The sequence below is a fragment of the Bufo bufo genome, chromosome 4, assembly GCF_905171765.1.
Source record: "Bufo bufo chromosome 4, aBufBuf1.1, whole genome shotgun sequence".
NCBI lineage: Eukaryota > Metazoa > Chordata > Amphibia > Anura > Bufonidae > Bufo > Bufo bufo.
Window position 1 is genome coordinate 264,381,792 of NC_053392.1, and position 24,825 is coordinate 264,406,616.

General features: G+C 43.7%; 1 protein-coding gene across 1 annotated transcript in view; it reads right to left on the reverse strand.

The window, feature by feature from the left end:
- Positions 1-24,825, reverse strand: part of GCLC (glutamate-cysteine ligase catalytic subunit) — a 63,885-nt gene that overhangs the window by 17,705 nt on the left and 21,355 nt on the right. The window contains exons 2-9 of the mRNA XM_040428567.1: positions 19,297-19,409; positions 10,494-10,676; positions 6,325-6,438; positions 5,679-5,737; positions 5,028-5,164; positions 2,746-2,820; positions 1,668-1,784; positions 1,410-1,548 (exon numbers count right to left, since the gene is read on the reverse strand). Of these exons, the coding sequence (XP_040284501.1) occupies positions 1,410-1,548; positions 1,668-1,784; positions 2,746-2,820; positions 5,028-5,164; positions 5,679-5,737; positions 6,325-6,438; positions 10,494-10,676; positions 19,297-19,409 (937 nt within the window). The remainder of the gene's footprint in view (positions 1-1,409; positions 1,549-1,667; positions 1,785-2,745; positions 2,821-5,027; positions 5,165-5,678; positions 5,738-6,324; positions 6,439-10,493; positions 10,677-19,296; positions 19,410-24,825) is intronic.

Genomic DNA, 24,825 nt, shown 5'->3' on the forward strand with positions numbered 1-24,825 from the left:
GCCAAGCAGGTAAACAGTCAAAGGAAATAGTGCTTGCACGAGTGCCACCTTCCCTTCAAACTGATCAGCAGGCTGCTGGCAGTTGGTCCCTCACTGATCTGATATTGATGACCTATCCTGAGAATAGGTCATCAATGTGAGAAAATCAGACAACCTCTAACATCTTGACTAAGTACTAGTTGTCGACCGCCCTATATATCCATAGCAGGAAGAGGTGAAGGCCTACTTAAATCTCACCACTTTTATAATCAAATTCACTAAAAAACCCACCTAGTGGTAAGTTTTGAGATTGCATGTACTTTGTCTCATGGTAAAACATTTAAACTTGTGCAGCTCCTTTGAGTAATCTGGCCCTTTTATTTTCGCTGTTCTCCTGACTGGATGACAGTGAAAAACATTAGGTGCTCCTGGCTATACACAACCACCTTTGCATTTAAGGTGCCAGAACTACAGGCCTTGTCAATTTATTACTATATAAAACTTTTGAATATTTAAACCTCCCAGGCTGTGAGCTCTGCACTGCAATTGGCCAGCGCTACAGCCTAGGAGAAGGAGACGCCCAGCAGAACAAGGGCAGACTCCGCCTACTATAACCAAGTCCCCTGAGTCTCCGCCTACCATAACCAAGTCCCCGAACATACCGGAGGACATAACAGGAGAACGGAGCGGCGCCCAGGGATAATAGTAAGTGCAGCGAGATCCCTGGGCGCCGCTGTATATGTCATGATACTTAGTTCACAATGTCAGGATCGGTGAAAGGTCCTCTTTAAGGGAGAGGTGCAGAATGAAGGTGGTAGGCAGATTTAAAAGACAGGTTCTCTTTAAATGAACGACTGAATTACAAAGTGGTTATCCAACCCCTATAATGACCTCCACCCCACAATGCCCAGGCCCATCATATAGATTATACTTACCCTGCTCGGGAGCCTCCCACCCCCCCATGCAGCCTGCTATTGGTAGTTTCTCCCCTCCCCCCCTTAATCACCAAATGTTTTGATCCACGCGATAGGGAAATGCAGCAGCGACCGTGGGGGCATCTGGAGCGACGTAGGTGCCAGGGAGCAGGGTACGTGTAGTCTATGAGGTAGTAAAGATAAACCACAGCACTCGTTCTACAGAGTTGAATCAATTATGCTTTTTAATCATATATCCTTCCAGGAATAAGTAATATAAACTGGCCAACGTTTCGGTCCCATCTCCGGACCTTGCTTACAGCCTTAGTATCAGATGCAGGGTGTCTACGTTGATCCCAACTACCACTGAGCACCGTACTAAAGAAAAAAAAGAGGAGTGCCATCCAATTAAACTTTTAACACTAGTGTATATGAGGGGCCTGGGCATTGGGGGCGATTATAGGTGTTGGATAACCCCTTTAAACATTCGATACTTTTATGCAGATGTAATCTTACCTTCTCTTGTTAGCTGGCTATAGATTTCTTTATCTATAGTTAAGTCAATATCATTGTACTTTTCACCACATGTAGACAGATAACTGTCTATAGAATCATATCTAGATTTACTGATTCGATATTTGTCATTTTTTAAAGGCTAAAGGAAACAGAATAAAAAATACATTATTTCAACTTCAGCCATAAGAAACAATTTTATACTAAAAGAGCAGGGATGCAAACAAACAAAAAACATTATGCAGTAATATTAAAAGTTACCTCCAGGCCCCGTTCTTCTTTAGTGCGATCATCTACAGAGGCAGATATAACACCCCACCGGCAGTCAATATCAGATACATAGCCTCTGTAGAATGGAGCAGCAGCACTTAAAGCCATCTAGAAAACAAAAAACTTTTTTTTTTAATCACAAGGCTCCAAGAAGGCAAACTTGTCACTTAAACCCACATGAGAAAAGTCTGAAACTAGGAGCATTTCGCAAACTGCATATTCAGGGAGATCTGAAATTAATGAAGATGGGCCTTAAAGAGGACCTTTCATCTGGCAAAAAATTGTGAACCAAGTGTCATGATCTGTACAGCAGCACCCAGGGATCTCACTGCACCCATTATCCCTGGGCGCCGCTCCGTTCTCCCGCTATGCCCTCCGGTATGTTCGGTCACTGTGTTAAAGTAGGCAGAGACTTAGGGGACTTTGTTATAGTAGGAGGAGACTTCCCTTGTTCTCCTGGGCGTTGTCTTCTCCCAGGCTGTGAGCTCTGCGCTGCGATTGGCCAGCACTACAGCCTAGGAGAAGGCGACGCCCAGGAGAACAAGGGAAGTCTCCTCCTACTATAACCAAGTGACCCAACATACCGGAGGACATAGCAGCAGAATGGAGCAGTGCCCAGGGATAATAGTAAGTGCAGTGAGATCCCTGGGCACCGCTGTATTAATCATAATACTTCGTTCACAATTTTTTGCCAGATGAAAGGTCCTCTTTAAATTTTGTGAAATCCTGAAATCTCATCCTTTCATTTGAACTCATTACAATTAAAACGGATACATTTATGAAGAACCCTTCTGTGTGCTAGACAAGTTCAGACATAGCCCTCCTCCTCCACCCTGTCCTGTGTCTAGTCGCAAAACTGGCTGCAGCAAGATAAAAAGGATCATTAAATCCGGGGGATATCAGGCAGAGCCAAAAAAAAAAAAAAAAAAGCAGATTAACCTCTGTTCTCAGACAATCCTGCAGATGTAGAAAACATGAAGGTGATAATCTCCTTTTTACTTTTTGAATTCATGTCCTTTAAAGAATGAAAGAAATATGAAATACTGAAAAAAGAAAACTACACACTTACCACAATTGGGCATATTGTTGCTAGCTGGTCATAAAGACATCTGGCTTCTGAAATGCTGCACGCTTGGAAAGTTACCTAATGTAAAAAAAATATATACTAAATTAAATAGAATATCTCCCTCTCTGTTTCTCCAAAAATAAGACAGGGTCTTATACACTGCTCAAAAAAATAAAGGGAACACAAAAATAACACATCCTAGATCTGAATTAATTAAATATTCTTCTGAAATACTTTGTTCTTTACATAGTTGAATGTGCTGACAACAAAATCACACAAAAATAAAAAAAATGGAAATCAAATTTTTCAACCCATGGAGGTCTGGATTTGGAGTCACACTCAAAATTAAAGTGGAAAAACACACTACAGGCTGATCCAACTTTGATGTAATGTCCTTAAAACAAGTCAAAATGAGGCTCAGTAGTGTGTGTATGGCCTCCACGTGCCTGTATGACCTCCCTACAACGCCTGTGCATGCTCCTGATGAGGTGGCGGACGGTCTCCTGAGGGATCTCCTCCCAGACCTGGACTAAAGCATCTGCCAACTCCTGGACAGTATGTGGTGCAACGTGACGTTGGTGGGTAGAGCGAGACATGATGTCCCAGATGTGCTCAATTGGATTCAGGTCTGGGGAACAGGCCATAGCATCAATGCCTTCGTCTTGCAGGAACTGCTGACACACTTTAGCCACATGAGGTCTAGCATTGTCTTGCATTAGGAGGAACCCAGGGCCAACCGCACCAGCATATGGTCTCACAAGGGGTCTCGGTACCTAATGGCAGTCAGGCTACCTCTGGCGAGCACATGGAGGGCTGTGCGGCCCTCCAAAGAAATGCCACCCCACACCATTACTGACCCAATGCCAAACCGGTCATGCTGGAGGATGTTGCAGGCAGCAGAACGTTCTCCACAGCGTCTCAAGACTCTGACTCGTCTGTCACATGTGCTCAGTGTGAACCTGCTTTCATCTGTGAAGAGCACAGGGCGCCAGTGGCGAATTTGCCAATCTTGGTGTTCTCTGGCAAATGCTAAACGACCTGCACGGTGTTGGGCTGTAAGCACAACCCCCACCTGTGGACGTCGGGCCCTCATATCACCCTCATGGAGTCTGTTTCTGACCGTTTGAGCAGACACATGCACATTTGTGGCCTGCTGGAGGTCATTTTGCAGGGTTCTGGCAGTGCTCCTCCTTGCACAAAGGCGAAGGTAGTGGTCCTGCTGCTGGGTTGTTGCCCTCCTACGGTCTCCTCCACGTCTCCTGATGTACTGGCCTGTCTCCTGGTAGCGCCTCCATGCTCTGGACACTACGCTGACAGACACAGCAAACCTGAGCCACTTGTGTGGGTTGTAGACTCCGTCTCATGCTACCACTAGAGTGAAAGCACCGCCAGCATTCAAAAGTGACCAAAACATCAGCCAGGAAGCATAGGAACTGAGAAGTGGTCTGTGGTCACCACCTGCAGAACCACTCCTTTATTGGGGGTGTCTTGCTAATTGCCTATAATTTCCACCTGTTGTCTATCCCATTTGCACAACAGCATGTGAAATTGATTGTCACTCAGTGTTGCTTCCTAAGTGGACAGTTTGATTTCACAGAAGTGTGATTGACTTGGAGTTACATTGTGTTTAAGTGTTCCTTTTATTTTTTTTGAGCAGTGTATTTTTTTTATCCGAAAAAAAAAAAAGGTTAGGGCTTATTATTGGGGGGGGGGACGACGACTTATTTTGGCTGCATGAACATATTTTATATAGACACATGCCAATTACAGAACAGTCCCTGGACAGCGTTTATATTAAATATGATTATAACCCACCTTATCCATAGGAATGCACCCATATACTGCAGTACATGGGTGCATTACTATGGATGAGGGGGGGTACCGTATATTGCCCCCGAGCTGTCCTTACCCAAGGGACCCTAGGCAGCAGTCTACGGTACCAGGGAGAGCAGATACGGCACTGGAGAGATTTAGAGAGCTCCTCCAGGCAGCAGAGAGGAGAAGGAGGCAGCAGTACAGGGCAAACAGAGAAGCCGCCAGCCCGCCCAACGTGAAAGTGAAGGGAAGCGTGGCTGACTGCATCATTTAGCATTTAGTGAAGCCGCCAGGTGCTGTAATGTATGCAGGGGCTGGCGGCTTCACTGAAGCCTGCGCTGCACACCCGCTCAGGCTTATTTTTGGAGTAGGGCTTATATTTTAAGCCTACTCCAAAAACCCTACAAAATAGCACTATGGCTTATTTTAGAGGTATATATAATTTTTATTTTTTTTCCTCTCACACATACCTGAAGACAGCAGTTGCCCATCCCAAAACCCATGGCATCCATGTATATATGATCAGGTAATGCCGCTTTTCCTTGGTCACCAGGATCATTTGCAAATCTTTCAATAAATGGTGAGGGAGTATTTCGGTCTCTAAAAACTGCGAAACAAAAAAAGGGCACTGTAACAACAATTTTTTATTTTTGTAAACCACGTTTTTATTACGTTTCTTAGTAAACACCTACAAAGGACAAAGGTGCGGAAGGGGTGAAGTGAGACCCAGGAAGTTATGCATGATTACAGATCAATAAAATTTACAGGAAAATTATGGGTATCACATCAAAACAGAGCTTCCATGTATATTCCATTTTCCCAACTACCACTCAAAGGCCATTTTCATAGCAAAACAAACCAAATAGGACCTGCAGGAAGAAAAGAAAAATGTATCCATAGTCCCATCTTGTATGGGTCTGTCTGTACTGTCTTTTTAAAAGCTGATGGCGCATTGAAGAAAAATGTAGCGAGAAGATTCGATCAATGCAGTTTGAGCATCAGATACACTAGAATTTTATTATTTACTACTCCAAATTACTTCCTATTATCTGCTAAGAAATAAAGAGAGAGGGGAGCACTGTAACAAGTTAGTAATAACGGATACCTTAAAGTATACTTACTTGGAACATTAATGGCTACTTTATCACCACGCCTGTGTCGAATATTTCTGGTTAAAGTACTGTGTAAAAGAAAAGCCAAGAGTTAAGCCTCATTCACACGACTGTCCTTTGCAACCACGTGCTGTCCATATTTTTTGCGGATAGCACGCCGACCCATTCATTTCTGGGGGGCCAGGCACACATCTGTATTTCTTAGCGATCCGTGTGGCCATTCTGCAAATCATAGAACATGTCCTATTCTGGTCTGTACTGTGGACGAGAATAGTCCTTTCTAGTGATGGGATTTGGAAAAATGCAGAGTGCCCACGGAAAGTGCATGTATTTTGCAAATCCATAATTTGCGGACCAAAATACAGACACGGCCGTGTGCATGAAGCATGATCCTGAATCCAAGAGCCGTGACAATAAACTAAACCAAACTGCAAAACAGAAACTCCAAAAAACATTTCTTCCCACCTTCATAAAATATTTGCAATAAGGTTCATTTTCTTCTGCTATGAAACAAAAAAAAAAAAAAAAAAAAAAAAGATTTCCTAGTTGTATATAGTAACAGACGTAGCTCTAAACATATCCGGAGTTGGGAAATTCACTCGAGGTGTATTACTGAGCAATATTCAAAGTTTTACAGATTGAACCTAACATGTACCTAAACCGAGGATGCTTGTTAATCGCTTCATCTGGAAAGAAGAGAGACTTGGAGGCTCCTTGTTCCACTGGAGTTGGTTGAAATTCTGGAAAGGTAAATCCAGGACATCCCAATCTAAAACCATAGAAGGAATAGAAGGATTAGTACCAGGTCACAGACAGCTGTCATTTTAGAAAATGAAAGCTCATATACATTACTGCAGTTTTTCAACAGTGATTAGCCTTTATATAAAAATGCTAAAATGGTGTATTATAAGGAATGCAGACGTTTAGGAAAAGAGATTTTAAAATGGCCACTAAGGTATCAAACAACTTCTTAAAAGGTGGAGGTGAACCTGTACAAATCTGTAAATCATTTTGATGAAAAAAAAATTGTCATTTTATCCACCTTAAAAACCACATCTGAAATGTCTAACAGTTTTGCTGTCCACTCAACTGTAACTAGGTGAATCTCATCCTTAGCAGCATAGACCGACTGAAGGAAGTCGGTGTGTATCTTTAGTGGTTGGTTTTGGAGCTCAGTGCAGAGGCCCCTTCTCCATCCAGTTTGAACACTACAGAATGCTCAGACTGCTGTTTACTATGACAACCAATTCTTTGTTCCAATACATTGTAAGTGCATTTTTTCACCCCAGTCATAATAGATTTCATTTATGAAGTGCTTGAGTGCCTCTGTATGTGTTGGTTTTAGCTCATTAGTCAGCATCCCTCACTGGACTGACTGCATTCAGTTTAGGCCTCATGCACACAGCCGTTGTTTTGGTCCGCATCGGCGGCTTGGATGCCGACCCATTCACGTTAATGGGGCCGCAAAAGATGCGGACAGCACTCAGTGTCTGTCCGCATCAACAAAAAAACAAAAATAAAAAAACACACCACAACATGTCCTATTCTTGTCCGCGCTTTGCAGATAAGAATAGGTATTTATATTAAAAAGTGTAAAACAAAACATGCAATGCAACAGCTCTCTGCAAACCAAATAAAGCACAAAAATGCATAATTGCTAGTGCTATACTTATAAATTAGAGATGCTTGAAAAATAATTTTGTACAAAATTACTTGTGCCTGTCTGCCTTAATGTGCGGCAGACGGGCTCAAATAATTTTGTACAAAATGATTTGCAGAGCATCTCTAATTTATAAGTATAGCATTAGCAATTATTATGCATTTTTGTACTTAATTTGGTTTGCAGAGAGCTGTTGCATTGCATGTTTTGTTTTACAGAGTTGTTCTCAGCCATAGCAACATGCCCATGCGCATTGGGATGTGCTGACTGACCCCCTATTTATATTAAAGGCTGTCCGTGCAGTTCCGCAAATTGCACCATCTGTGTTTTGCGGATCCACGATTTGCAGACCGCAAAACACACCACGGTCGTGTGCATGAGGCATTACAGACAAGTAAAACTCCAAAAAATTTAATATCGTGCAAAGTTCATTTATTTCAGTAATGCAACTTAAAAAGGTGAAACTTACGAGATATCTCGCTTTGCATTTAATGAGTCTATTTCAAGCCTTTGTTATAACTTGGATGATTATGGCTTATAGCTTATGAAACCTCAAAGTCACAATCTCAGGTCCCCTATGCTCAGGGGGTATGGATTAATTAGCTGACTAGAGTGTGACACTTTAAGCCTAGAATATTGAACCTTTTCACAATATTCTAAATTTTAACTTGCATTAATGCAAATCCTTTTAAGTTGAATTACTGAAATAAATGACATTTTGCACAATATTCAAATTTTTCGAGTTTCACCTGTAGTCCTTGCCCCGTCTGCATTGTAAGCAATGATTCCTTGTCATCTGGATTTTTCGTCTCAAACTATCCCTCTCCCATAAGCTGTCTTCTCTGACCTGCAATTATTTTCCCCCTCTTTATGTCATCATCATATCTATTCTGAGTCCTAGATCAGTATGCTATAAGGATAAACTGTCTTACACACCATGTGTGCTGAGGATAGGTGCAAGGATTAGGATAGGGCTTACTGGCCTAGGAGTATGGGAAAGGAAGTCTAGAGCAGTATAGTACTGGCAGACTGCCTGTGTGTGGACATGCCCCAGGCTTGAGAACTGCTGGATAGAGGAGCAGCTAGAAGTCAATATAGCAGCACACTGGAGGAGGCTGGAATGGATACTCAGTCACCAGCAAAAGCAGAACTTCCTTTGTGAGAAGCTGTAAGACTCAGTTACCCCTTGACCATCTGTCGACAGGTTCCACCCTTTCACAGCAGAGAATTTATACATCTACTACATACCACTGTTTATGTTTTGTGATTTTAGGATTTGTCTTACAAATTCTACAACATTTACACTATGCACTTTAGTTATTTATTTTATGTACTTATACATGCTTTACAGACATTAGCATTAAGCCATCACCAGTGAGGCTCACAATCTAAGTTCCCCATCTGTATGTCTGAGTGTGGAAGGAAACCAGAGAGAACATATAAACTCCATGCAGAGGTTGTCCTTGGTCAGATTCGAACCTAGGACCCCAGCGTCAGCTTCAGACAACAGTGCTTTGTATTTTTCGATATTGAGGCGAGCTTCTGTTATTTATTTTTATAAGTATTGTAGTTTAACACTTGTGCAGTTCCTTTTAGGGAGGTTTCACACAAGGGAGTCTGTTGCGGGAATCATGCTCTATACGGCTATATCATGATTTATAATCTCTGCTTGACCTTACTTCATAGTGACATACAGCTGTCACTATGATTCTGTATCAGTATGGTGAAGCAGAGGCACACAGCATTATCAATCCGTATAATGCCCTGCGCTCCTGAAAATTCAGAACAGAGGATCACGTTCCTACACAGCGAGATTCCCACAATGGACTCGCTCGTGTGAAACAGCCCTTATTGTTAACAAGAGCCTAGGCCCCTTGTTTTACTTTGTGTGCAAGCGTACATAATGCCTGGTGGGGATGATCCTGCTGAGGAAAACCATACCTGAAATTAAGCAAATCAAATACATTGTTCCTGAGTAATTTCACTTTTCAACGCATGTAAATTAGGTCTTCACAAACCAAGAGGCAGGACCAAGACCTTTTGTACAGAAAGCCACTCACTTCCCCTGATGAATGGCAGGGCCAGGACCCTTGTCTGGTCCTGTAGTCTCGTGCCCGAGCCATAGACTACACTATCAGCGCATGAGCATCATATTGGTTTTTGCTTCCCCAGCATTGCAGATGACTATTGTGCATATGCCAACGGAGTCATCCTCCACCTGGAACAAGAAGATACATGGCTTCGTTTGGGTGGGAGGACAACATTGGTGTATGTGAATTAGTCTACAACTGAGGCGAGAGTTACAGGGCCAGATGGGATACTTGGCCCTGTCGTTCAAGGAGAGAAAAAAAAGTGGCTATCAATGCAAAGCAGAAATATTCCGGTACCCTGAAGAAACCACCTCTTAAGGAGCCAAAAACCTAATTTACGTATTAAGTTACTCAGGGAAGTCAGCTGTTATCAGCAGTACCTAAAACATGCATTGGGAATATACTGGTGGGAGGCGATCACCACTAAACGTGGTGGTTGTCTGTTAACCCCGGATATACAGCCCCCAATAAGAGTATCCTTTGGTGCTCTACAATTGACAAGCCGAGAGAGATTAGGCGGATGGGACCCATTCAACATACACTGTAATAAGGATCATATTTTACAGTTCTGATACTTCTATACACTCAGTGAGACACTAACCACTATAGAATACATTGCTCATTTCCTGGTTAACATAACAGAAAACAGGCATTCATGTAGGTGGGACAATATATTATAGTGGTTTTATGGCAGGGATGCTCAACCTGTGGCTGTTGCAAAACTACAACTCCCAGCATGCCCTAATAGCTGTAGGCTGTCCAGGCATACTAGGAGTTGTAGTTTTGCAACAGGTGGAGGGCCGCAGGTTGGGCTTCCCTGTTTTATGGGATATGAAATAAGAGGTAAGGTTTAATATGCCCACTATCTGCTGGGAAATTCAATAATTAGTGGAACGCTGCTGAGGGACTGCCATCCAGCACATTTCTACCCTCTCTATGCAATTAGGTATTGTTTTACTTATCAGCATCAACCTTACCAGGCTTTGACTGGTTCAATGGGGTTGATCCTGCTGACAGATGCTCTTTAATTACACATCACTATTGTCAATGGAATAAAACACCACCACATTTCACCTCGGAAAGGAAGTTATTGTGCAAATTGAGACGTAGTCTGAAAGCAAAGAAGAGGCTTCCTGGCGTCGTTTCCTCATATTATCTTCCACTGTGTTAAATTCGGACATTGTTCCACCGTAGGGCTGGCCAGGAGTCCCCTCAATCATATAGCTGCCATACTCGGGTCTCCAAAGTGTAGGATGGCTAAATATGGGATAAAGAAAAACACATCAACATTTGCCTACTGCAAATATGCAACAGATACGCACAGAATTACCTGCTACCAAGTCTCACAAATGAATGGGACAAACGTCCAAGCCCTCAAGTGTTTAACAAAACTGAATTTTCTAAGTTTCTCTATAATTATGTCCATGTTATTCACATCTCAGCATTTCATGGTCGAGATCTGAGTAACCTGAGCGATTACAGATACAGCCGAGCCGGCTGTGCAGTTTCCCCGACTCCCATAGGAGTGAATGGGAGCTACGCAAATAGTGTAGCACATGTTATGGGAGTTACAGAAATAGTGTAAAGCAGCCTGCTCAGCCATTACTACAATTACGCCAATCCCTGGCCTGTCACTTACCCCCAGAATATGGTTATGGGAATAACCAGAGTATGTACCTTCACAGTCTGCCACTATCCAACCACCCCCGCACTGGTAAGACCCAGATGCCAAATCATTAATAAAACTTCTAGTAGGGACAACACAGGAACGAAAAACAGTCATATGAACATACGTTATTGCATGGGGAATGACACCTGTCAGGAGAGGTGACATGTTCTCTTTAAGAGGGTGTCAAAGATTTTTAAATCAAGTTTTTTTTTTTTAGATTTTTACATTTTTCATGTCAATAGTTATATTAAATCTGCTGCTGACGTCTGAACTGAGGTCTGATTGGATGCTGGGGGAGGGGGGCGACAGGGGCTGATGTGAGGCTAATGGAGGCTGGGTCTGATAGGGGTCAAGATCTGAGACTGAAAAAGGGACAAAGGCAGGGAGAGTGAAAGCTAGGTGAACCCCTCTCTGTACCCCCCCCTGTGTTTAGCTTGGCTGACATTAATGCTAAATAAAGAACTAAATACATAACATTCTGAATTAAAAAATTAGACTGTGGTCAAAATGGCACCTGTACTATATGTAATATATAGCGCAGGCACCATTTTGTGCTGCAAAAAACACTGTGCTGTAGATTTTTTTTTTTATTGAACCACAATATATGTAACTTAAACCTAAGTCAATTATACAATCGAAGCAGAGTTTGGTTTTAAGTTCTGAAGTTCAGTTCCAAGGCATTTCACTGTAATAATCAATTTCCGAAGTTATTCAACATGTGAATAACGGACTTTGCCTCATTGGAGAAGGAAGGATTTTTATGGTTCTTGAAAATAAAAAATAAAAATAAAAAAAAGTCTCCTGCTCTGTCCCATTAGGTGTATTAGCACCGTATCAAGCCTTTCTAAGGGTACGTTCACACTTGCAGCAGAGTGATCCGGCAAGCAGTTCCGTTGCCGGCACTGGCAATCTGCATGAAAACAGACAGCATTTGTAGACTGATCCGGATCAGTCTTAGGCCTCATGCACACAGACTTTTTTTGCGGTCCGCAACCGTTTTTTTCGTCAGTGGGTCTTCCTTGATTTTTGGAGGATCCACAGACATGAAAAAAAAAAGTAGTTTTGGTGTCCGCCTGGCCGTGCGGAGCCAAACTGATCCGTCCTGACTTACAATGCAAGTCAATGGGGATGGATCCGTTTGACGTTGACACAATATGGTGCAATTGCAAACGGATCCATCCCCCATTGACTTTCAATGTAAAGTCAGGAGTCCCCATTAATATACCATCGGATCAGAGTTTTCTCCAATCCGATGGTATATTTTAACTAAGCGTCCCCATCACCATGGGAACGCCTCTATGTTAGAATATACCATCGGATTTGAGTTAGATCATGAAACTCAGATCTGACAGTATATTCTAACAGAGGCGTTCCCATAGTGATGGGGACACTTCAAGTTAGAATATACTGAGAACTGTGTAATAACTGCCCCCTGCTGCCTGTCAGCACCTGATCTCACAGGGGGCTGTGATCCGCACAATTAACCCCTCAGGTGCTGCACCTGAGGGGTTAATTGTGCGTATCATAGCCCCCTGTAAGAGATCAGGTGCTGACAGGCAGCAGGGGCCAGACCCCCCTCCCTCCCCAGTATTCTATTCATTGGTGGCCAGTGCGGCCCCCCTCCCTCCCTAGTATTATATTCATTGGTGGCCAGGGCGGCCTCCCCTCCCCCCATCATTGGTGGCAGCGGAGAGTTCCGATCGGAGTCCCAGTTTAATCGCTGAGGCTCCGATCGGTTACCATGGCAGCCATGACGCTACTGCAGTCCTGGCTGCCATGGTTACTTAGCAATTTTAGATGCATTATACTTACCTGCGCTGTCTGGCCGGCCGGTCGCTCCTCTTACTGGTAAGTGAAAGGTCTGTGCGGCGCATTGCTTATAGCACAGACCTTTCACTTACCAGTAGGAGGAGCGTCCAGCCGGTCAGACATCGCAGGTAAGTATAATGCTTCTAGTTATTGCTCAGTAACCATGGCAGCCAGGACGGCAGTAGAGTCTTGGCTGCCATGGTAACCGATCGGAGCCCCAGCGATTAAACTGGGACGCTGATCGGAACACTCCGCTGCCACCAATGATGCGGGGGAGAGAGGCTGCCCTGGCCACCAATGAATATAATACTGGGGAGGGAGGGAGGGGGGGCCGCACTGGCCACCAATGAATAGAATACTGGGGAGGGAGGGGGGTCTGGCCCCTGCTGCCTGGCAGCACCTGATCTCTTACAGGGGGCTATGATACGCACAATTAACCCCTCAGGTGCGGAAAGTAGCCTTACAAATGCATTGCAAGAACGGATCCGTCTCTCCAGATGTCAAAGAAACATAGAATGTGTCGGCAGATAGGAACCATTTGGCCCATCTAGTCTGCCCAATATACTGAATACTATGAAAGAGCCACGAGCCAGAGGCCAATCTTATATGAAGGATGCCTTATGCCTATCCCATGCATGCTTAAACTCCTTCACTGTATTTGCAGCTACCACTTCTGCAGGAAGGCTATTCCATGCATCCACTACTCTCTCAGTAAAGTAATACTTCCTGATATTACTTTTAAACCTTTGCCCCTCTAATTTAAAACTATGTCCTCTTGTCATCCGGAGAAACGGATCTGTTATATATATTTTTTCACATTTTTACCGGTCTGCACATGCCAGTAATAAACCCCTATGTCGGAACTCCGTGCCTGAAAAGAAAAACGCTAGTGTGAAAGTACCCTAAGCCAATAGCTGGTATAAGATTGAGAATTTAAAGAGATATTATGGCAATAGTAGTCAGTATAGTCTCCATTATTATGCATCTTCGTGCAGGGCTCGACAAATCCCAGGCGCCAGGTCGCCATGGCGACTAGGAATTTAGTCCTGGCGCTTGGGTATTTGTCAGCCCGTTTTCAAAGGTGCCCGGGCGATGGGTGCGGAGCTGCCGTTCTGTCCGGAGGCAGCACCGTGTGAAACAGCTCCGTCACAGCACACAATAGCAGAGACGCTGGCAGCAGGGAGGGGAGGGGCTCGGGAGGAGTGTAATCTGATCCTAGAGTGGAAGCTGCTCCTGCCAGCCCCTCCCCTCCCCACCCACCAACCAATCAGAGCTGAGGCAATGCAAGGACTAGCAGCTCTGAGTCTGAGTCACTGACACAAGTACCGGAGGGAGTCTAAAGAATCAAATGAGTCACAGGTTAAAAGAATCTAAAGATCTGACTCATTCGATTCTTTGAGTTAAAAGAACAGTCAGTCAGACTCTAGAACAGTAAGATTAAGTGACAGGACACAGAGCTTAGATTACAGTTTGAATTAACCCTTTAGGATCAAATTGGCTTCTCAAGGAGATCTATATGTTAAAGGCATCTTCTTCTGTCTCATTCAGTAGCTATAGAACTAAGGGTACTTTCACACTTGCGGCAGGATGGATCCGGCAGGCTGTTCACCCTGTCGGATCCGTCCTTCCGCTGTTTCGCCGGACCGCAGCTCTGTCCCCATTGACTATAACGGGGGTGGAGCTCCAGCACAGCACGGCAGTGCATGGTGAAAGGCCGCCGGACTAAAAGTACTGCATGTCCAACTTTTTAGTCCGGTGGCCTCTCACCGCGAACTGCCGTGCTGTGCCGGAGCTCCACCCCGTCCCCATTATAGTCAATAGGGTCCGGGGACGGAGTGGCGGTATATGTAACATGGCATACAGCATTATTGGGGGGCTCTATGGAGAAGTGGGGGGGGGGGGACCTACTGGGGGCATTATGACGCGGCTCCGCCTGGCTCCTAACTTTTTTAGCTGGCTCCTAGATTCCAAGGAAATTTGTCAAGCCCTGTCTTAGTGTCTCTGATCCATCATTTGTTTCACAGGTACATGATCAAGATTAGCATCTAAGGCCACACATGACTGATTTGCCGTCACGGATTTACATACGGCAAAACTGCAGCCTAGTACGGTACCAGCAAAGTAGATGAGAATTTTTTTAATTCTCATCTACATGCGGTTTAAAAATGTATATCTTTTTTTTTTTTTTAAAACCACCACACAGCAGAACAGCTCAGGTATTACGAATTTGAAAACTGCAGCATGTCGCTTTATACAGGGGATTTTACCCTTTCCAATGGAAAGAGTGAAATCTGCTGGATCGTCCACCGCAAAAACTGCATGTAAAACATGCGGTTTTTCATGTGGCTTTTTTTCTGCTGGATTTTCTGTCATAAATCAACACTATTTAATCGAGTTTTTGGTGCCGATTTGATTATAGTTGCGGAGAGAAGCTATACATCCCTCCTCTGCGCAGCCACGGCATTAAGCCACCACTCTGCGATACTCAGCACTGCCTCCCATTGAGATGTATAGGGTGCATAAAAGACGTGGCTGGCAGCGCTTTTTGACGAAATGTCGGCGTGGCTCTCCATGCCAAAACTCTGCTGAAGCAGTAGTGTGAACGTCCCCCAATGATGGCTGTACACGGTGTAGAAAAACAATTTTGGTGAGGACTTTATGTTAACAGACTTATTGAAGTCTATGGGGAAAACCACTCTACAGAAGGTGTGGAATCGCACAAAGAATTGACATGTTGCGGATTTTAAAGGTTGTCTCACCTCCTTGTTTCTTCTCTCATGCTGTTCAGAAGGGGGCAGGGGGCAGTTACTCTTGCATTGACTGATGGCAGCGGCAAGTGGTGCTGGGATCGTGTAATCCCGACCCTTGCCGCTGCAGTGTGTTCTCCTGAGGCTGCTCAAGCATCAGGAAAGTGCAGAGTTATCTTTATATTTGCACATCTAGATAAGTGTGTTGGAGCAAGAGCACTAGCTGATAATGTAGTCCTGAGTCAGTGTAGGGCACAGAAAAGGCACGCCCAGATAAGCACCAGATTGTCCTGAAGAGTCCCCCCTCCAACAGTCTGCAGCTCACTCATCGGAGGTGAATATGGGTAAACTGGCCATAGACTCTACAGGGAGATTTCCTGCTGGGCCAATTGCTCAGGGTACATGAAGAGCTGATGCCCTCAGCATTAATAAATGTGGTAACATCAGGCACTCCTGCATCTAGCCAACGGCCGCAGGTGTCCTCCTGAATAAGGCTGTGCTGCCGCGTTCCAGACGATGATAGTTTCATACTGTGAGCAAGTGGCAGTATTTTGTGATGCACGGTGGCATCTTGTTCCAGTGGGGCAATAGTTTGTGCTGCAGTGTGGAATTTGGTGCTGCTAGGGCAGTATTATGTGCTGCACTGTGGTATCTGGTTCTGTTGGGGCGGTATTTTGTTCTACACTATGGAATTGCTGCCGCCCCCCTTCTATCAATTTGGACTGGCCTACAACATGGGCCCACATTTTGGTTTATTTCAGTCCACTCATGGAGGCGAATCGCTGCATTTGCATGTGGTGATCACCTCTACAGTACAAGGCCAAGGGATCACGATCGCTCGTTCTCATACAGTGTGCAGTTTAGACCACACAATCTACTTCCCAGAAAAAAAATGTTTTTTTGGGTGAAAAACCGTTTCACTCTTTAACCAGCTGACTGGAGGGGTCTCAAGTGTCAGACCTTGGCCAATTTGACATTGATGACCTATCCTGAGCATAGGTCATTAACATTATAAAGCTCGGAAATCCCTTTAATATCACGGCGCCTTACAAATATTTCAAAAGCATTGTGAATATTCACAACTGTAAAACCTAGGAATGAAAGGAGGGATTTAATTATTTCACCCATGCCAATTTTCTGTTGTAAAACATTAGCAACCCTGTGTTTGCTACTTTTTAAGCGCCACTGAGCCCGAATCTAGGCACATGCGGTGTCTACATCACACTCACCACTTTCCAAAAAGTGCAGTGCACAGGATATCAGACTGGCGTAAAATGAAGATTTTCAAAGGGAACCTGCAGGCAGCACGTTATAGGAGAAGCTGAGCAGATCGATACATAGTTTTATGGTAAAAGATTTGGCAAGGTTTGTAACTTATTCACTTATGGTAAATCTCTGCAATGCCCAGAATGAGGGGTCATGCTGGTGGTCGTTACAGTGATTGACAGCTACCTCTGCATGACTGTACATACAGAAATCGTTATCACTAATACTACCAACATGACTCTTAAAGGGGTTGTTCGGGTTCAGAGATGAACCCTAACATACCCTTATTTTCACCCAGGCAGCCCCCTGAGGCTCTTTGTTTTCAATAAACACACTGCCGGGCGGAAACTTCCGCACGGCAGTGTGTTCGGTGACGTCACCGGCTCTGATGGGCCGGCTTTAGCGCTGCCCTAGCCGTTGTACTGGCTTGGGCAGCTCTAAGTCCCGCCCATCAGTGCCAGTGACGTCACCGGGGTTCCTGGCAGCCCTATGAAGAACCCGGTTAGTCACCGGAACTCCAAAAAATGCCTTTGCCCTGTGCGATTTAGCACAGGGCAAAGGAGAGCATCGGAGCATGAACTGCTCTGATGCTCCTGTCAGGGGGGCTGCCGGGGTGAAAATGGAGGGATGTCCGGGTTCAGCTCTGAACCCGGACAACCCCTTTAAGATGCATTTACATGGGCCAATATTCAGGCAGATCAGGAACGAATGTTCCTGTGAACATTTGTTCCCGACAATCTGCCAGTCTAAACGTACCGCCGATCACCCGATGAACGAGCAAAATGCTCGTTCATCGGGTGATGCTGTCGTTCATGCAGGCACATCAATTATTGTTTCCGGGCAGCAGATCGTGCCATCAGCGATCTGCTGCCCAGAAATCATTATTCTGTATGAGGACGAGCGATGGCTATAGCAACCCCATCGTCCTCCTACTGGGAAGCAGAACATAATAGCAGCGGTCTCCTTCACTGAGGGAGCAGCCGACTGTCAGGAAAGAATGCTTGCTTCCTGCCAGTCTGGTTGGCGCAGGTAAACCCGCCTTTAAGCCCAGAATCAGCAGACGTTTAAATGAATTAATGGTTTTGCTGAATCTTTTCTTAAAAAGGTACATATCAATCTCCTCAGCTTCTCATACTCTAACATGTTGCCTGTCTATCAGAATGCATTTTCATAGTGACCGGTTCCCTTCCTGTCAAACAAATGTCATTTTTTCACATTTCATACGTTGACAGTTCAGGTAAAGCAGGCATTGTAAAAATAGATTGGTTTCATATGTAAACTTGGTCAAGGTTTTTTTATATTGTTAAGATTTTCTTTTCATTAGCTCTTAGGAGACTTTAACAAGTCATCAATCATCAGATTGCTTCAAATGTAGACTGCAACAGTTTCGCATTGCAGTATATGGGGAAAATGGCTATGTTCCTAGGGCTGGATAGAAACTTCAGGCTTGGTAGCCTTCAGAAATCTGTTCCCGGTAAATAACCCCCACTCAGGGGTCACAACTGAGCATGGCATCCGAGTGGCCAAATGTCTGTAATCAAAGTTGCGGCCAATCACCAACACAAGTGTCAGTTGTGTGATAGCACTCACCCAGCTCCTGAGCTGGCGCCATCTGCTGTACATGTAAGGCAGATTTTGGGAAAAGGTTAAAGCCAATTTCACGTTTCCCATTTTGATGAGGTTCCTCTGCAGTGGAAAATATTTTGCACCAGCAAAATGAATCTATATTATGTAAATTTCTTACTCATATTCCACATATTTAAAACCCATCATGTCCTACGTGGTGCAGTTTCATGACATCAGAAATTGTGGCATTGAAAACCCATGTAGCAAACTATCTAAGGGAGCCTGTCAGCACCATTTTGAGTATAAAACCAAGCATAGTGCCTGCCAGGGCTTCCAGAGAGTATTGTAACAGTACCTTCATTACCGTAATCTGCTGCTGCATCCAGCCAAAATAAGCACTTTGTGCCAATATGCAAGTGAGCTATTCGGTGCACTGAGGGAGGGTCCTAGCCACTCTGCACGCCAACTTTGCCACTGTACACAGGAAGAGCCTCCTTTCCTTGGATGAGTGACAGAGGCAGCCTGAAGGCCTGCCCCTGGTATTCAAACTTCAGCACACAACCTACTATGACAGCAGCACTGCTCCCAGTGGCATTTGGCCTTAGTCTGAGAGCGAATTCATACATTTTCAACAGTTTTATATTTAACATGTGGTTTGAGCAGCTCCTCTCACTGTAACCATTTCCTAAGGTGAATATTTCAAGTTATACATTTGTAGCAGAAGGGGTATCAAATCAACAATTAAACTGAATAAATAGCATGGGGGAGGGGGGGGATTACAATTTTTTTTTTAAAGAAAAATAAAAAGTTAAACACATACTTTGGGTTTATTTTTTCACCTCGGCCTTGAAGTGTATCAAGCATTTCTTCTCCGTTAAGCACTAATCGTACCTTGTGCTTTTCATGATCGAAGGCAACCAACATGTACTCCACCTGGAGAGAAAGGAAAAAAATAAAATATAAATAATATATATACAAAAACACATGGTTTATATAGATGCCATTATCATACTTTTTACTTTTAATTTTCCATATCCCTTTCTGTGTAAATAGATATTGAAATTAGATTAAAAAAAAATTTTTTTTTACTTAACATGGCCTTATGAGATTGCATGCTTTTTAATGAAAAGCAATGGCCACATTCAGATTCAAAGATAAATCTGTCACCAACAACCTCCTAATGCAGCCGTTTGCATAGACACATAGCAGTAGGTCTCCTGATTAAAACACAGTTTTTCTTTTGTAGATCTCAGTCTGTCTTCCAGAGTCATGATACTTTTTCTTAATTTGCAAGTTATGACTTTGGTGCAATGAGGGAGTCCCCATTACTCTTGTTGCATCCAAGCTGTGCTCCTTTCTGTGGTCAGCACCTCCCTCACTACTCTGCTACTGCCTGGCCTTATCAAAGCCGTTGCTGACCACAGAAATGGGCAGAAGTTGGGTGCAACAAGAGCAATGGTGAAGCCTTTATTGCACCAAAGGCCTATAAGGCATAATAAAAAGTAACTTAACTCAGGAACAGGGACAAAAAAATAAAATAAAATTAAAATAAAAAAGAAGAAAAACTGTTTTAAATCAGGTGAACTACACCTATGTGTCTATGCAAACAGCTGGATAGGGAGGTCAATGGTGACAGATTCCCTTTAAAATAAATCTAACAGAGGAATTTCACATGTGCACTATACCTATCCGGCAGAAGAAAGGCCTGCTGGAGTCCACCGAATCCAGCCTGACTAATGGAACCCGCTGGCTCCCAGCATTAATGCCAGGTTGCAGGTGGACAAGCCCTTATTTGGCCGAATCCCATTATAGTCAGTGGCCTACGGCCCAATCTGGCAGAGGAAAGGCCTGCTGGAGTACACTGTACCCAGCATAGCTGGATAGGGCTGGTCACTGCAAAACCCCATTGACTAATAGGAGCCGATGGGTTACCAGCATGAGGGCCAGGTTGCAGTTGGACAACCCTTATCTGGCTGGATCCCATTAGAGTCAGAGTCAATGGGCTACGGCAGTGCATGGCCCTATCCTGCTAGGACAGATAAGGTGTGCATTTAGCGCATGTGTGAAAGTAGCCAAAAAAAGATTGTATTGTATTAGATGCCAGATTTTCATTTAATGAAGACATGAAAACCTTTTTGTCCTACAAGTATTCCAGCAGAAAGCATAAGAGGCGGCCAAGGAAACTGTAAAACATGGGATTTGTTAAGAACAAACCAGTCTCTGGAAACGTCTCCAGTTCTAATCACATTAGTGTAACCGCTCTATACAAAGAGCCGACATGCCATCCGCAAAAATGTCAATTATGTCACCGCACTTATTTGCCACAAATAGTTTTAAAGCAAGATCCTTTTTAATTAAGATCTCACCGAGTTTTAACCATTGATGCTCAGGTAACATTTTAGCCTAGTCTCAACGCAGCCATTTTCAGTTTTTATCTTGCCTTAAAGGACCAATAAGTTAGATTTCCCACTTGGGCTATTTTCACACCAGGGGTTTTGCTGGATCCGGCAGGTTCAGCAAAAATGTGTCTGTTACTGATAAAACCACCATCTGCATCAGTTATGAATGGATCCGGTTGCATTATGTCTTCTATAGCCAAGACAGATCAGTCATGAACTACATTGAAAAAAAAATAAAAAATCAATGGGGGACGGATCCGTTTTTTGATTGTGTCAGAAAACGGATCCGTCCCCATTGACTTACATTGTGTCCGTCTTGCTCCGCACCACATTGAGGACAGAAAAATGCTGCTTGCAGCGTTATTCTCTCCGTGATGGGGATGCAACCAAACAGAATGCATTCTGGTGCACTCAGCTTCATTAAGTTCAGTTTGGTCCCCATGGACAATGAATGGGGAAAAAAAAGGAAGTGTAAAGGAAAAAATTTGAAAGTAGCCTTATATAGCCAAATTAGGGCTTGTTTTTTGCAGCTGTACTTCTAAGGGCACCACTTATTACATATGGTGGGAGGCTGGAAAACTTTAAAGTGGAAAGAAATGCCATTCTGACATGGTTTTATGGGTTTACTGCATTCCCCATGTGGTAAAAATGGCGAATTAACAGGGTATTCTAGTTGTTTGAAGTTACACAGGATAGGGGATAAATATTAGATTGGTGGGGGTCCCACTGATCACAAGAACAGGGACCCCATACCATCTGCATCCCCCCCTGAAATGAATGGAACAGCCAGTCGGGTATGCGTGCGGCTGCGAATTCTGGAGATAGTGGAGCTCTGTATCTGGCATGTGCCCCCGGCCCCAACCGATCTAATAGTTACCTCCTATCCTGAGGACTTCTTTCTCTGGGTCTGTGCAATTACTGCAATTTTAGAACTAAAAAATAAATAAAAGCTCTTTGGATCGCCAAAGTAACTTTTATATTAATGACTATGGAGCTGCATAATGGCAAATTTTTTGCAGGACGATCTGTAGATTTTGGGATCTTATTCTATTTTTTGGAAGGCAAAAAAAAATTATTAAAAATTAAAAAAAATTTCAGCCATAGGCTTTTCAACATGCAGGAGTGCGTGAAAAAAAAAAAATTTGAAGTTTTATATTGATTTGTACTACTAAAAGTATGTTGCAATGGCAGGGCCCATTTAATCAAAGTTGAGCAATTTCAGAGACGCATTGCAGTTTCACAGTTTTAACAATCTTAAAAGGGGTTCTCCAGGAATTAAGAAAATGAAATGTTACTTTCTTATAAATATATTCCAAAATACCTTTCATTAGTTATAAGGGCTTGTTTTGTCTGGGGAGCAAAAAGGAGAAATAAAATGTCCTCCTGTGTGATTAGGAGAGGTTGTGTGTGAACTAATAGGACGGCGGCCAAGTTACTTCAGAACACTGAGCTAAAGAGCCGTCTCATCCTCCTCTCTGCTCTACTTGTCAGGGATGAATAGCGTTGAGGGATGTCACTTCTGTCAAAACTTTGAATGCTGTAAGAAGATCCGTCTCCGTGTAGTATTCAAAAGGTATGGGCTCCGCCGAGGTGAAATTCATTATACCAAGTCGTGTGTGACTTTGTTGAACAACTTTGGACATCGATTATTCAACTTGAAAACAAATTTTAAAGCTGGGATCCGAAGTCAGCTTCAGTACCTAGGTACCGAAGCAGACTTCAAATCCCAGTTTTAAAATTGCAGAGCAGAGGCAGCTCTTTAGCTCAGTGCTGTGAAGGAACTTATCCTCCTGTGTTATGAGGACAGGTTTTGTGTGCACCAATAGGATGGCAGCTTTTTTATTTCTCCTAATGATTTCTCCCTAGACAAAACAAGCCCTTATAACTAAGGGAAGGTATTTTGGAATATATTTATAAGAAAGTAACATTTCAGTATTTTTGTTTTCTTAATTCCTGGAGAACCCCTTTTAAGATTGTTAAAACTGCGAAACTGAAAACGAGTCATTGTAACTAATAAAAAAGGTATTTGGGAATATATTTATAGTAAAGTAATATTTAAGTATTCATTTTCTTTATTACCAGGGAACCCCTTTAAGCGTTCAGCTTTGCTCACATAGTACAGCATAGACCGTATATAAAATTAGGAGTGGATACCAAGGGGAGTAGTATATAGAAAGTCTAGAGCCATGTTCTCATGTGGTAGATTTGCTGAAGATTTTCTGCATGAAATCTACAGTTTGTGTGAAAACCATCAAATGTGAATGGAGTTTTACAATCACTGTGCACACGCTATGGATTTAAAGGAAACCTCTCTGAGGGCAGGACGAGACCCTCAGGACTTTTATAGCCCGCGCCAGCACTGCAGGAGATATAACTCCAGTGTGGCTCCCTGCCTTCGGACAATGAAAGATAGGAAAGTTACAGCTACCTACAGGAAAGATGCCAATGTAAACTGGAAAATCCCTTTAACCCCTTAAGGACTTAGGATGTACCAGTACGCCCTGTTTCCCGAGTCCTTAAGGACCCAGGGAGTACCGGTATGTCCTGTGTAGTTTTGATCACTGCCGCACGGCCGGCAGTGATCGGAACAAGGTGCCTGTTGAAATCATTCAGCAGGCACCCTGTGACAATGCCTGGGGGGGGCCTGTGACCCCCCCCCCCCCCCCCCCATTGCCGATCGCTACAAGCCTGGCCGAGCGCTTATGCAAGTTTCTGATCCCTAGCCTGGCCGAGCTGTTGAATCAGAGTGTCAGCTCATTGCTGACACTCCGATTCAAACAGCAGACATCTGTGCAGATGTCCGCTGTTTTAACCCCTTCCATGCCACAGTCCGTAGGGACCGGTGTATGGATGAGGTGAAGAGGGAGGGGGGGGGGTGCTGTGCCTTTGCAGCCCCCGGACAGGATGGGGTGACGGAGGGAGGGAACCAACCCTCCTCCCTCCCCTTCCCTGTCCTAAGGTTCCCATGGCAACAGGACACCTTCTCAGGCATCCTGCTGTCCATGGTGCTGAAAAGATCTGTGCTAAAGGCAGAGATCTGTTCAGACAAAGTGTAAGTAAAATACAGTGCAGTACGTTATATAGTGTACTGTACTGTATTATACAGACATCAGACCCACTGGATCTTCAAGAACCAAGTGGGTCTGGGTAAAAAAAAAAATAAAACGAAATAGTACCAAACAGTCTCATCCCGCAAAAAAAAAAATTAGCCCCTACATGAGACAATGGCCCAAAAAACTATGGCTCTCAGACTATGGAGACACTAAAACAAGTTTTTTTGGTTTAAAAAAAATTACTGTGTAAAACCTTAAAAAAAAAAAAAAAAGGTACACATTAGGTATTGCCGTGTCCGTAAGAACCTGCTCTATAAAAATATCACATGATCTAACCCGTCAGGTGAACGTAAAAATAAATAAAAATGGTGTAAAAAAAAAAAAAAAAAAGCCATAATTTTGTCACCTTACATCACAAAAAGTGTAATAGCAAGCGATCAAAAAAGATATATGCACCCCAAAATTATACCATTAAAACAGTCATCCTGCAAAAAAATGAGACCCCAAGACAATCGCCCAAAAAAAAAACAAAAAAAAAACAAAAAAAAAAAAAAACACATGGCTCTCAGACTATCGACACACTTAGGCTACTTTCACACTAGCGTTAGGAGCGGATCCGCCTGATGTTTCATCAGACGGATCCGCTCCTATAATGCAGACGTTTGCATCCGTTCAGAACGGATGCGTCTGCATTATAACTTAGAAAATTTTCTAAGTCTGAAAGTAGCCTGAGCGGATCCGTTCAGACTTTACATTGAAAGTCAATGGGGGACGGATCCGCTTGAAGATTGAGCCATATGGTGTCCTCTTCAAGCGGATCCGTCCCCATTGACTTACATTGTAAGTCTGGACGGATCCGCTCGCCTCCGCACGGCCAGGCGGACACCCGAACGCTGC